Here is a 12,155-nt window from a genome sequence, read left to right as displayed (position 1 = left end):
CTTCATATTCTTAGAATCATATAGTTACAAATATGTAAGCTGATATTCAGTTAAATTGTTACTTTAAGAAGTGGCTTAATCTGATCTTAAATTACATTTTATGGAAGAATTTTGCTGACATCTGATCACACACTGCAGTTGAGAGCTTCATATAAAAAATCAGAAACTTTTAGAATTTGAATATATCTCATCCTCATCCTCATCCTCCTTCCAGTAAATGAGAAATCCTAATTTCAGATCCGTATCTGTTTATCAGTATAGCTGATTCCTTCAATGACTGCTACTGTGTTTACTTGTATTTACTTTTTTTGTGGTCACTGGAAGACTCTCTCCATTCCTATAAATCTGCTTACCTTCATGAGAGGGAATCCATGTAGAACTGAGTCATCACATGGAATCATTTCATTCATCAGTGGAGAGCAAATATAGTGGTTTTCCTTGGGTTAGTCATTCGCTCTGGGTTAGGCAGTGGAGAGAGTAAGTGGGGTCATGTTGTACAATACATTTTTACCTCTGCCTAATATATTATCTAGTAATTTCTTCAGCAGAAGCATAGGTTTGAAAGTTTCTTGCAGAATGAGGTGGTAGATATCATTTAACCAGTTTTCTCACACTCTGTGTTTTATTAATATATGTATTCCTTTCCTTAGGCTATAACTCAACGTAAATAAAACTGAGGAAATAGTTGATAGTGATCAATTTTGTAGTAGTAAGTATACTGTTGGGACTTCCCTTTAATGTCACTTTTACTCGTATACTATTGTAATATCATGTAAGGTCTTCCTTTAGTAGTGATCTATTGTGAAAATTTACTTCCATGATATACTATATCTGGCTGGTTGAATTTCATATTATAAACATACATATTAAAAATAGGATTTAATGGGGAGTTCTGTTGTGGCTCAGCAGGTTAAGAACCTGACGTGTTTGTGAGTATGTGGGTTTGATTCCTGGCCTTGCTCAGTAGGTTAAGGATCCCACATTGCTGCAAGCTGTGGCATAGGTCACAGATGCAGCTCAGATATGGAGTTTCTGTGGCTGTGGTGTGGGGCTGAAGCTGCAGCTCTGATTTGACCCTAGCCTGGGAACTTACTTATGCCTCAAATGTGACCCTAAAAAGAAAAATAAATAAAGTAATCAATTAAAAAATAGAATTTAATGGTAAAATATCCATGTATATTCCTTCAAAACCTTTGAAAGGACACATAGGAAACTCATCACTGATTGCTCCTTGGAAAGAAAATGCTGTAGGCTGGAGGACTGAAAAAGGAAGTATACCCTTTTATTTCATCTGAATTTTTTAATGCATATAAGTATTACTGAAGTAATAACAATGCACTAAAAAGTAAATAAAACAAAAAACAGCAAAGTAAATAATAGCAAAAGGGGAGGTAAAAGATATTTCAGATGATCCATGGATGTAATTCTAGCCAAATATAGTTTGGCAACCCCTGTTTGGGTTTCTTCTCAAAATTGGTAAGCTTTCCATGTTGACTGATGGCTAAGTTTGAGTAGAACTCTCTTTAGGTGGTAATTACATTATAATATTTTATAATCATTTTGTTCCTTCTAACTTCAGATAATTTAGAACATTTGCCAGGTTTCTCTTTGACATGAAATGTGCTCTTGATTTGGAATGCAAGTTAGTAGAAGTGTTGCTTCATGAATAAAAAGACTGTGGTGGTAACTTAGAAGTATTCTTCTACTGAAGATAATTAAGGCAAGATTTTTTGAGGTACTTTGATCTATATAGATGGTAAAAAATTTACTTGAGTCTTTTTTTTCAAATTGTCATATCTAAAATCTGACTGATTAAATTCATTCTTGGTATCTCTTTAAAAGAATGCATGTTTTTGTCTTGTTCCTTTGTCTGAAAGCTGTTTCTTTATCATCTGATAGTATCTACCTTTCTGTTTATTGTCCCTTTGACAGTTGGTATGTAGATGTTGAAGCAGGTGCACTGTCTTGGAGTTCTCAGGGGTGGTAATGGTTCACGTGTACCTCTTTGCTGGTGTAGATATAAGAGCAGGTGTTACTGCTCTGTCATCATCTCCTTGCTTGGCCACTCTAGGTATCTCTCTAAAGCCTCAGGGGCAGGGGGGCTTTTCCCTACTTGTTGCTTATAGGTGCTCTCTGTAGCTGCAGGTTGTGTGATTCTCATGGTCCCTCTCCCTGCCTTGCTGCTGGTAGAAGTGCTCTCTGTAGCTCTGCAGATTGGAATGTGGGTTAATGGGCCTCCCCTGGCTCCCTTGGTGTGGAGGGTGCCACTGATGTGAGCCTTCACGGGGCCACTGGAAGGGGTCCTGTATCTTGTGCTTTTCACTGGTTGGGCAGCCCACAGCTCCATCAGAGAGTGGGCACTGGCAGCCATCTCATGGGAATGGCCGCTGCTACCAGCAGCTTTTCTGGCATTGCTTTGCTGGCCAGCTTCTGCAGATGCTCTGGGCGGAGCCAAGACGCCTGTGTTTTCCCTGGTTGAAAGGGAGCGGGCCCCAGTGGCCCTCTCATGGGAATGGGTACTGCCACGATGGCATGAGCTCTGTAGATTCTCTATGTGGAGCTGAAACACCAGGGTTTGCGTACGTTTTCCCTGCCCAAGCAGATAACTGCTTTTGCCGGAAGTGGGTGCTGCTGCCAGCAGTTTTTCTGGTGCTGCTTTGCTGATGTGAGCCTCTGTAGATTCTCTGGGTGAGAAATTAGGGAAACCATCCCATTTACCATTGCATCAAAAAGAATAAAATACCTACATAATAATAAATCTACCTAAAAAGACAAAAGATCTGTACTCTGAAAACTATAAGACACTGATGAAAGAAATCAAAGAAACAGATGTAAAGATGTACCATGCTCTTGGATTGGAAGAATCAATATAGTCAAAATGACTGTACTACCTAAGGCAATCTACAGATTCAGTGCAATCCCTATCAAATCACTAATGACATTCTTTACAGAACTGGAACAAAATATTTTAAAATTTCTATAGAAAAATAAAAGACCTCGAATAACCAAAGCAATATTGAAAAGAAAAAATGAAACTGGAGGAATCAGGCTCTCTGACTTCAGACCCTACTGCAAATCTACAGTCATCAAAATGGTATGGTACTGGTACAAAACCAGAAATATAAATCAATGAAACAGGATAGAAAGCCCAGAAATAAACCCAAATGCCTATGATCAATTAATCTATGACAAAGAAGGCAAGAACATCCAGTAGAGGAAAGATAGTTTCTTCAGTAAATGGTGCTGGGAAAACTGAACAACTGCATGTAAGAGAATAAATTGGAACGTTCTCTATTACCATACACAAAAATAAACTCAAAATGGATTAAATACCTAAATGTAAGGCCAGACACTATAAAACTCCTAGAGGAAAACATAGGCAGAAAGCTCTTTGACATAAATCATAGCAACATCTTATTTGATCCATCTTCTAGAACAAAGACAATAAAGACACAAATAAACCAATGGGACCTAATTAAACTCAAAAGCTTCTTCGCAGCAAAGAAAACCATTGAAAAAACTAAAAGACAGCCCACAGAATGGGAGAAAATTTTTGCAAATGACTCAACCAATAAAGGCTTAATCTCCAAAATATACAAACAACTCATACAATTCAACAACAAAGAAACAAACAACCCAATTGACAAGTGGGCAGAAGACCTAAATAGACATTTTACTAAAGAAGATATACAGCTGGCCAGCAGGCACTGATCATTAGAGAAGTGCAAATCAAAGCTACAGTGAGGTGCTACCTCACACCAGTCAGAGTGGCCATCATTAAAAAGTCAACAAATAACAAATGCTGGAGAGGATGTAGAGAAAAGGGAACCCTCCTGCACAGTTGGGAATGTAAATTGGTACAACCACTATGGGAAACAGTATGGCAGTTCCTCAGAAAACTAAATATAGAACTACCATATGACCCAGCAATCCCACTCTTGGGCATATATCCACAAAAATTTCATTCAAAAGATATATACACCTGTAATGTTCATCACAGCACTATTCACAGTCGCCAAGACATGGAAACAAATGCCTATTGACAGATGAATAGATTCAGAACACATGGTACAGGTGTATAATGGAATACTACTCAGCTGTAAAAATGACAAAATAATGCCATTTTCAGCAATATGGATGGACCTAGAGACTCTCATACTGAGTGAAGTAAGCCAGAAAGAGAAAGACACCATATGATATAACTTATATGTAGAGTCTAAAATATGGCACAAATGTTCTATCTACGGAATAGAAAAGATCATGCACATGTAGGACACACCCGTGTTTGCTGGGTCAGGGAGAGGGAGTGGGATGGATTGGGAGTCTGGGGTTAGTAGTTGAAAACTCTTGCATTTGGAGTGGACGAGCAGTGAGATCCTGCTGTATAGCACAGGGAACTGTATATATAATCACTTGTGATGGGATGTGATGGAGGATAATGTGAGAAAAATAATGTGTATATATGTATGAGTGGGGTCACTTTTCTATACAGTAGAAATTGACAGAACATTGTAACTCAATAATAAAAAGTTAAAAAAATAATGCAGCTTTAGCAGATCTCTTTATCCAATGAAGTGGGATTATGTTCAAATTTTAGGTTATTTTTATATAGTTGTATTTTAAACATACAGGTCTCATCTTTGTTTCTGCCCTTTAGTCGGCCTCAGAAAGTGTGTTTGTGTCCATATCTACCAGCGCATCCTCTGCACATCTCTACCCACTTGTACATAATTCAGCATCCAGCAGAGGTGAGTAAGATTTTGTAAAATACACAATTTCAAATAGAATATTAGTACACAAGAGGAAGCATACAGGTGAACATACTCTTCCCTCCTCACTCTTCAGCATTTCTGAAAATAAATTGATGATAAATGCTTTCTCATTGATGATAAATAGTTTCCTATGATAGTATAGTGTCATATGCTTTGTAGACAGATATAAAACTGGGTTATATAATAAAAATCGTGTTATTTCATAAAAACTGTTACTGGAGTATATAGAAATTTACAACTCCAACACTTTTATATGAGATTTTGTGTGTAAAGATCTAAGAAATCATTGCTTTTAAAATTTTTGTCATAGCTTATTCTCTTTGATGTCCTTTCTTGTTAAGGTAGAATTAACTCTCAGCATGTTAATGTTATAAAATGAATGTGTAAAATAAATTTTTTACTTCAAGTGAGTATAACAAATATGTGTATTGTATATGCATGTATAAAATATGTATAAATGTATATAAAGACTTTAGTTAATACATTCCTATACTGATGAGAATTATGCGTGTGCTAGTATGTATGTGTTTCTGTAACTCTTGCTTAAATGCAGTAATGACAAAGGGCAAGGGAAGGAGATCATAGATAACCAGAAAGATATTAAGATATTAATTTGTCATTTTCATTTTCCAAGTGGTAAAACAATTATTCTTTTATTGCAGATGGTTAAATATTTCATTTGTTGGGCAACCTTTTTTTCAGTGTTAACAATATGCTTTTGTAAGGATTGTGCCACTTTGGTCACTAACATTATTTTATTACATTTAAATCTGTAAGACTCTGCAGGTCACGTATACGTAAAATGGTAGCTTACTGGCCATAAAAGTTTTGGCTAAACCTTGTCTTTTTCTTTTCTTTTTTTTTTTTTTTTTTTGACTGTGCCTGTGGCATGTGGAATTTCCCAGGCCAGTGACTGAACACCAGCCACAGCAGTAAAAATGCCAAATTCCTTACCTCTAGGCCACCAGGCAACTCCTAAAACTTTATTTTGAGGGTGAAGGCTGTTTTCATTTTATAGTATACTTAGTATTTTACCTTTTCACTGTTGTGAGGTTCCAGATGTAAGATAGCTTTTAAAATATAGGTGTTTTTGGAATTCCCGTTGTGGCACAGTGGTTAACAAATCCAACTAGGAACCATGAGGTTGTGGGTTCGATCCCTGGCCTTGCTCAGTGGGTTAAGGATCCAGCGTTGCTGTGAGCTGTGGTGTAGGTCATAGACGCGGCTCAGATCATGTGTTGCTGTGGGTTGCTGTGGCTCTGGTGTAGGCCAGCGGCTACAGCTCCAATTAGACCCCTATACTGGGAATCTTCACATGCTGTGGGAGTGGCCCCAGAAAAGGCAAAAAGACAAAAAAAGACAAGAAAAAAAATATTGGTGTTTTCACTGATTTGTGGTAGTTTTAATATTTCTTATTAATTCCTTTTTCTGTTCATTCTCCCTACCTTCCTTCATTCCTTCCTTCTTCCCTACCTCCCTCCCACTGTCCCCCCATACCAGCATGGTTAATTCACAATTTCAATGATCTGTCCATAATTGTGTATGCTACAAATGTGTTTTATGGATGTACATCCATATCGTTTTTCCTTATCACACAAAGAACTTTCAAATTTTAATCTCAGTCATACCCAGCTGCTTTGTGCCTTATCTCAGCACACTGTTTTCAATAAAAGAATAGGCCAATTTGATGACTTCCCCTATAAGTGATTGAAAACCATTTGGACAGGCTCTAAGAGGGACTCTGAGAAAAGAAGACTTGGTAAAGTAGAAGAAATGGAGGTGATAGGATGAAGCATTTCAAAGAGTAGATATATGTATGAGGAAATTACTTAAGGAAAAAAAAGTTATCTCAAAAATAAGAAAAAACTTTACAAGAAAGAAGTGCCAAACTTCCTGGCCTTTTGTGAAATATATATATATATATATATATATATATATATATATATATATATTGATTATGGATTTAACCTAAGATATGAGGGTAAGGAGTGATGTAAGGAAGCTAAATTTTTATTTACTATGAGAGGCTGTAGTTGTAAAATGCTATACTTAAGACTGAGGTTCAGGAGTTTAAATTTTTTTTTTTTTTGTCTTTTGTCTTTTGTTGTTGTTGTTGTTGTTGTTGTTGTTATTGTTGCTATTTCTTGGGCCACTCCCGCGGCATATGGCGGTTCCCAGGCTAGGGGTTGAATCGGAGCTGTAGCCACCGGCCTATGCCAGAGCCACAGCAACGCGGGATCCGAGCCGCGTCTGCAACCTACACCACAGCTCACGGCAACACTGGATTGTTAACCCACTGAGCAAGGCCAGGGATCGAACCCGCAGCCTCATGGTTCCTAGTTGGCTTCGTTAACCACTGTGCCACGACGGGAACTCCTAAATTTTTTTTTTAATTACTCAAATGAATTTATCACATCTGTAGTTGTATAATGATCATTCACAGGATTTCCATCCCATAACCCATGCATATTCCCCCACCCCCCAAACTGTCTCCTCTGGAGACTATAAGTTTTTCAATGTCTGTGAGTCAGCATCTGTTCTGCAAAGAAGTTCAGTTTATTTTTTTTTTCAAATTCCACATGTCAGTGAAAGCATTTGATGTTGGTGTCTCATTGTATGGCTGACTTCACTTAGCATGATAATTTCAAGGTCCATCCATGTTGCTAAAATGCTGGTAGTTCGTTCCTTTTAATGGCTGAGTAATATTCCATCGTGTATATGTACCATATCTTGATCCCCTCCTCTGTCGATGGACGTTTAGGTTGTTTCCATGTCGTGGCTATTGCAAATAGTGCTGCAATGAACACTGGAGTACATGTGTCTTTGCGAGTGGTGGTTTTCCCTGGATAGATGCCCAGGAGTGTGATTGCTTGATCAAATGGTAGTTCTATGTTTAGTTTTCTGAGGAATCTCAATATTGTTTTCCACAGTGGTTGCACCAGTTTACAATCCCACCAAGAGTGTGATAGGGTTCCTTTTTCTCCACCCACTTTCCAGGACTTATTGTTTTTAGACTTTTGGATGATGGCCATTCTGGCTGGTGTCAGGTGGTACCTCAGAGTGGTTTTGATTTGCATCTCTCTAATAATGAGTGATGCTGAATATCTTTTCATGTGTTTCTCGGCCATCTGTATGTCTTCTTTGGAGAATCATCTGTTTAGATTTTCTGCCCATTTTTTGATGGGGTTGTTTGTTTTTTTGGTATTGAGAGGTAGGAGGTGTTTATAAATTTTGGAGATTAATCCCTTGTCAGTCTATTCACTTGCAAAGATTTTCTCCCATTCTGTGGGTTGTCTTTTTGTGTTGTTTAGGGTTTCCTTTTCTGTGCAGAAACTTTGAAGTTTGAGTAGGTCCCATTTGTTTATTTTTGTTTTTGTTGTCAATACTCTGAGAGGTGGATCTGAGAAGATGTTGCTGTTGTTTATGTCAGAGAGTGTTTGGCCTATGTTTTCCTCTAGGAGTTTGATAGTGTCTGGTCTTATTTCTAGGTCTTTAATCCATTTGGAGTTTATTTGTGTGTATGGTGTTAGGGAGTGTTCTAATTTCATTCTTTTCCATGTGGCTGTCCAGTTTTCCCAGCACCACTTATTGAACAAGCTGTCCTTTCTCCATTGTATATTCTTGCATCCTTTGTCATAGGTTAGTTCACCGTAGGTGCGTTGGTTTAATTCTGGGCTTTCTATCCTGTTCCACTGATCTATATGTCTGTCTTTGTGCCAGTACCATGCAGTTTTGATGATTGTTGCTTTGTAGTATAGTCTGATGTCCGGGAGCCTGATTCCTCCAGCTCCATGTTTCTTTTTCAGGATGTCTTTGGCTATTCTGGGTCTTTTGTGCTTCCAAACAAACTTTAAAATATTGTGTTTGAGTTCTGTGAAAAATGTCCTTGGTAATTTGATAGGGATTGCATTGAATCTGTAGATTGCCTTGGGTGGTATAGTCATTTTGATAATATTAACTCTTCCAATCCATGAGCATGGTATATCTTTCCATCTATTTGTGTCATCTTTGATTTCTTTCATCAGTGGCTTATAGTTTTCAGAGTACAGGTCTTTTGTCTCTTTAGGTAGGTTTACTCCTAGGTATTTTATTCTTTTGGATGTGATGGTAAACAGGATTGTTTCCCTAATTTCCTTTTCTGCTTTTTCATTGTTAGTATATAGAAACGCTGTCGATTTCTGTGTATTGATTTTGTTTCCAGTGAGTTTGCCAAGTTCGTGGATGAGCTCTAACAGTTTTCTGGTAGAGTCTTTAGGATTCTCTAGGTATAGTATCATGTCATCTGCAAATAGTGATAGTTTTACTTCTTCCTTTCCAATTTGGATTCCTTTTATTTCTTTTACTTCTCTGATTGCCGTGGCTAGGACTTCCAGAACTATGTTGAAGAGTAGTGAAGAGTAGTGGCGAGAGCGGAGATCCTTGTCTTGTTCCTGATCTCAGTGGGAATTCTTTGAGCTTTTCACCATTGAGAATGATGTTTGCTGTGGGTTTGTCATATATGGCCTTTATGATGTTGAGGTAGGTTCCCTCTATGCCCCCTTTCTGAAGGGTTTTTTATCAGAAATGGGTGTTGGATTTTGTCAAAGGCTTTTTCCTGTATCTATTGAGAGGATCATATGGTTTTTATTCTTCAGTTTGTTAATGTGGTGTGTCACACTGATGGATTTGCGGATATTGAAGAACGCTTGCATCCCTGGGATCCATCCCACTGGATCATGATGTACAATCCTCTTAATGTATTGTCGGATGTGGCTTGCTAGTATTTTGTTGAGGATTTTTGCATTGATGTTCATCAGTGAGATTGGCCTGTAGTTTTCTTTTTTTGTGGTATCTTTGTCTGGTTTTGGTACCAGAGTGATGGTGGCCTCATCGAATGAGTTTGGGAGTATCCCTTCCTCTGCAATTTTTTGAAATAGTTTCAGAAGGAGAGGTGTTAGCTCTTCTCTAAATGTTTGATAGAATTCGCCTGTGAAGCCATCTGGTGCTGGACTTTTGTTTGTTGGAAGGTTTTTAATCCCAGTTTCAATTTCAGTTCTTGTGATGGGTCCATTCATGTTTTCTATTTCGTCTTGGTTTAGTCTTGGAAGATTGTACTTTTCTAGGAATTTGTCCACTTCTTCTAGGTTTTCCGTATTATTGGCATGTAGTTGCATATAGTAGTCTCTTATGATCCTTTGTATTTCTGTGATGTCTGTTGTTACTTCTCCTTTTTCATTTCTAATTTTATTGATTTGAGACCTCTCTCTTTTTTGCTTGATAGGTCTGGCTAGGGGTTTATCAATTTGGTTGATCTTTTCAGAGAACCAGCTTTTCGTTTCATTGATCTTTTCTATGGTTTTCTTTGTTTCTATTTCATTGATTTCTGCTGTGATCTTTATGATTTCTTTCCTTCTACTAACTTTAGGTCTTGTCTGTTCTTCTCTCTCGAGCTGCCATAGATGTAAAGTTAGCTTGTTTATTTGAGCTTTTTCTTGCTTCCTGAGGTGGGCTTGTATTGCTATAATCTTTCCTCTTAGAATGGCTTTTGCTGCATCCCATAGGTTTTGGAGTGTTGTATCTTCATTGTCATTTGCTGCTAGGTATTTTTTAATTTCCTCTTTGATGTCTTCAGTGATCCATTGGTTGCTTAGTAGCATGTTGTTTAGTCTCCACGTGTTTGTGTTTTTTGCAGTTTTTTTCTCGTTGTTGATTTCCAGTTGTATAGCGTTGTAGTCGGAAAAGATGCTTGATATGATTTCAATTTTCTTAAAGTTACTGAGGTTGGAGTTGTAGCCCAGAATATGATCAATCTTAGGGAATGTTCCATGTGCACTTGAGAAGAATGTGTATTCTGTTGCTTTTGGATGGAATGTCCTATAAATGTCTATTAAGTCCATCTGGTTTAATGCATCATTCAGGGCCTGTGTTTCCTTATTGATTTTCTGTCTTGTTGATAAAGTCCATTACTTTAATATCTTAGGTGTTAAAGTTCCCCACTATGATTGTGTTATTGTTGATTTCTCCTTTTAAGGTTGTTAGCAGTTGCCTTATATATTGTGGTGAACCTGTGTTGGGTGTGTAGATATTTAAAATTGTTGTATCTTCTTCTTGGATTGATCCTTAAAATATTCTTCATTTTAAAGTCCATTTTGTCCGATATGAGTATTGTTACTCCAGCTTTCTTTGATCCCCATTTGCATGAAGTATTTTCTTCCATCCTCTCACTTTCAGTTTGTATGTGTCCCTAGAAGTGAAGTGGGTCTCTTGAAGACAGCATATATAGGGGTCTTGTTTTTGTCTCCACTCAGCCAGTCTATGTCTTTTGGCTGGGGCATTTAGTCCATTCACATTTAAGGTAATTATTGATATGTATGTTCTTACTGCCATTTTATTAATTGCTTTGGATTTGTTTTTGCTGCTCTTTTTCCTTTCCTTCTTCTCTTGTTCTTTTCTGCCTATAGAAGTTCCTTTAGTATTTGTTGTAAGGCTGGTTTAGTGTTGCTGAATTCTCTCAGCTTTTGCTTATCTGTGAAGGTTTTGATTTCTCCTTCAAATCTGAATGAGAGCCTTGCCAGGTAAAGTAATCTTGGTTGGAGGTTTTTTCCTTTCATCATTTGAGTATATCCTGCCACTCCCTTCTGGCCTGCAGAGTTTTTCTGCTGATAACCTTATTGATAACCTTCCTTTATATGTTAAGTGTTTCTTTCCCTAGCTGCTTTCAGGATTTTCTCTTTGTCTTTAATTTTGGTCAGTTTGATGAATATGTGTCTTGGTGTATTCCTCTTTGGGTTTATTTTATATGGTACTCGTTGTGCTTCCTGGATTTGAGTGAGTGGTTCCTTTCCCATGTGAGGGATGCTTTTGGCTATTATCTCTTGGAATATTTTTTCTGTCCCTTTCTCTCTCTCTTGTCCTTCTGGCACCCCTATAATACAGATGTTGGTGTGTTTAACCTTGTCCCAGAGTTCTCTGAGACTCTCTTCATTTGTTTTCAATCTTTTTTCTCTTTTCTGTTCTGCATCCGTAATTTCCACTAATCTGTCCTGCACCTCACTTATTCGTTCTTCTGCCTCCTGTGTTCTGCTGTTAGCTGCTTCTAGTGAGTTTTTTTTATTTCAGTTATTGTATTTTGCATCTCTTCTTGTTTAAGTTTTATATCTTGTATCTCTTTGGTCAGTGTTTCCTGTAAGTTATCCATCTTTGCCTCCAGTTTATTTCCAATGTCTTGCATCATGTTGAGCATCAACAATCTAAAGTCTTTTTCCTGGAGGCTGAGAATCTCCTCATGGCTTAGCTGATTTTCTGGGGTTTTTCCTTTCTCCCTCATCTGAGTTATAGTTCTCTGTCTTTTCATTTTTATAGGTTTTTGGTGTGGTGACCTTCTTACAGATAATAGAGCTGTAG

The 12,155-nt window shown here is 37.6% G+C and overlaps 1 protein-coding gene across 3 annotated transcripts in view; it reads left to right on the top strand.

Annotated features, from left to right (window-relative positions):
• Positions 1-12,155, top strand: part of DTWD2 (DTW domain containing 2) — a 256,749-nt gene that overhangs the window by 34,492 nt on the left and 210,102 nt on the right. For all 3 annotated transcript variants that reach the window (XM_021084663.1, XM_003480896.4, XM_021084662.1), the window contains exon 2: positions 4,658-4,748. In XM_021084663.1, the coding sequence (XP_020940322.1) occupies positions 4,658-4,748 (91 nt within the window). The remainder of the gene's footprint in view (positions 1-4,657; positions 4,749-12,155) is intronic.

The sequence above is a fragment of the Sus scrofa genome, chromosome 2 (genome assembly GCF_000003025.6).
Source record: "Sus scrofa isolate TJ Tabasco breed Duroc chromosome 2, Sscrofa11.1, whole genome shotgun sequence".
NCBI lineage: Eukaryota > Metazoa > Chordata > Mammalia > Artiodactyla > Suidae > Sus > Sus scrofa.
This window is presented reverse-complemented; position numbering and strand designations above follow the sequence as displayed.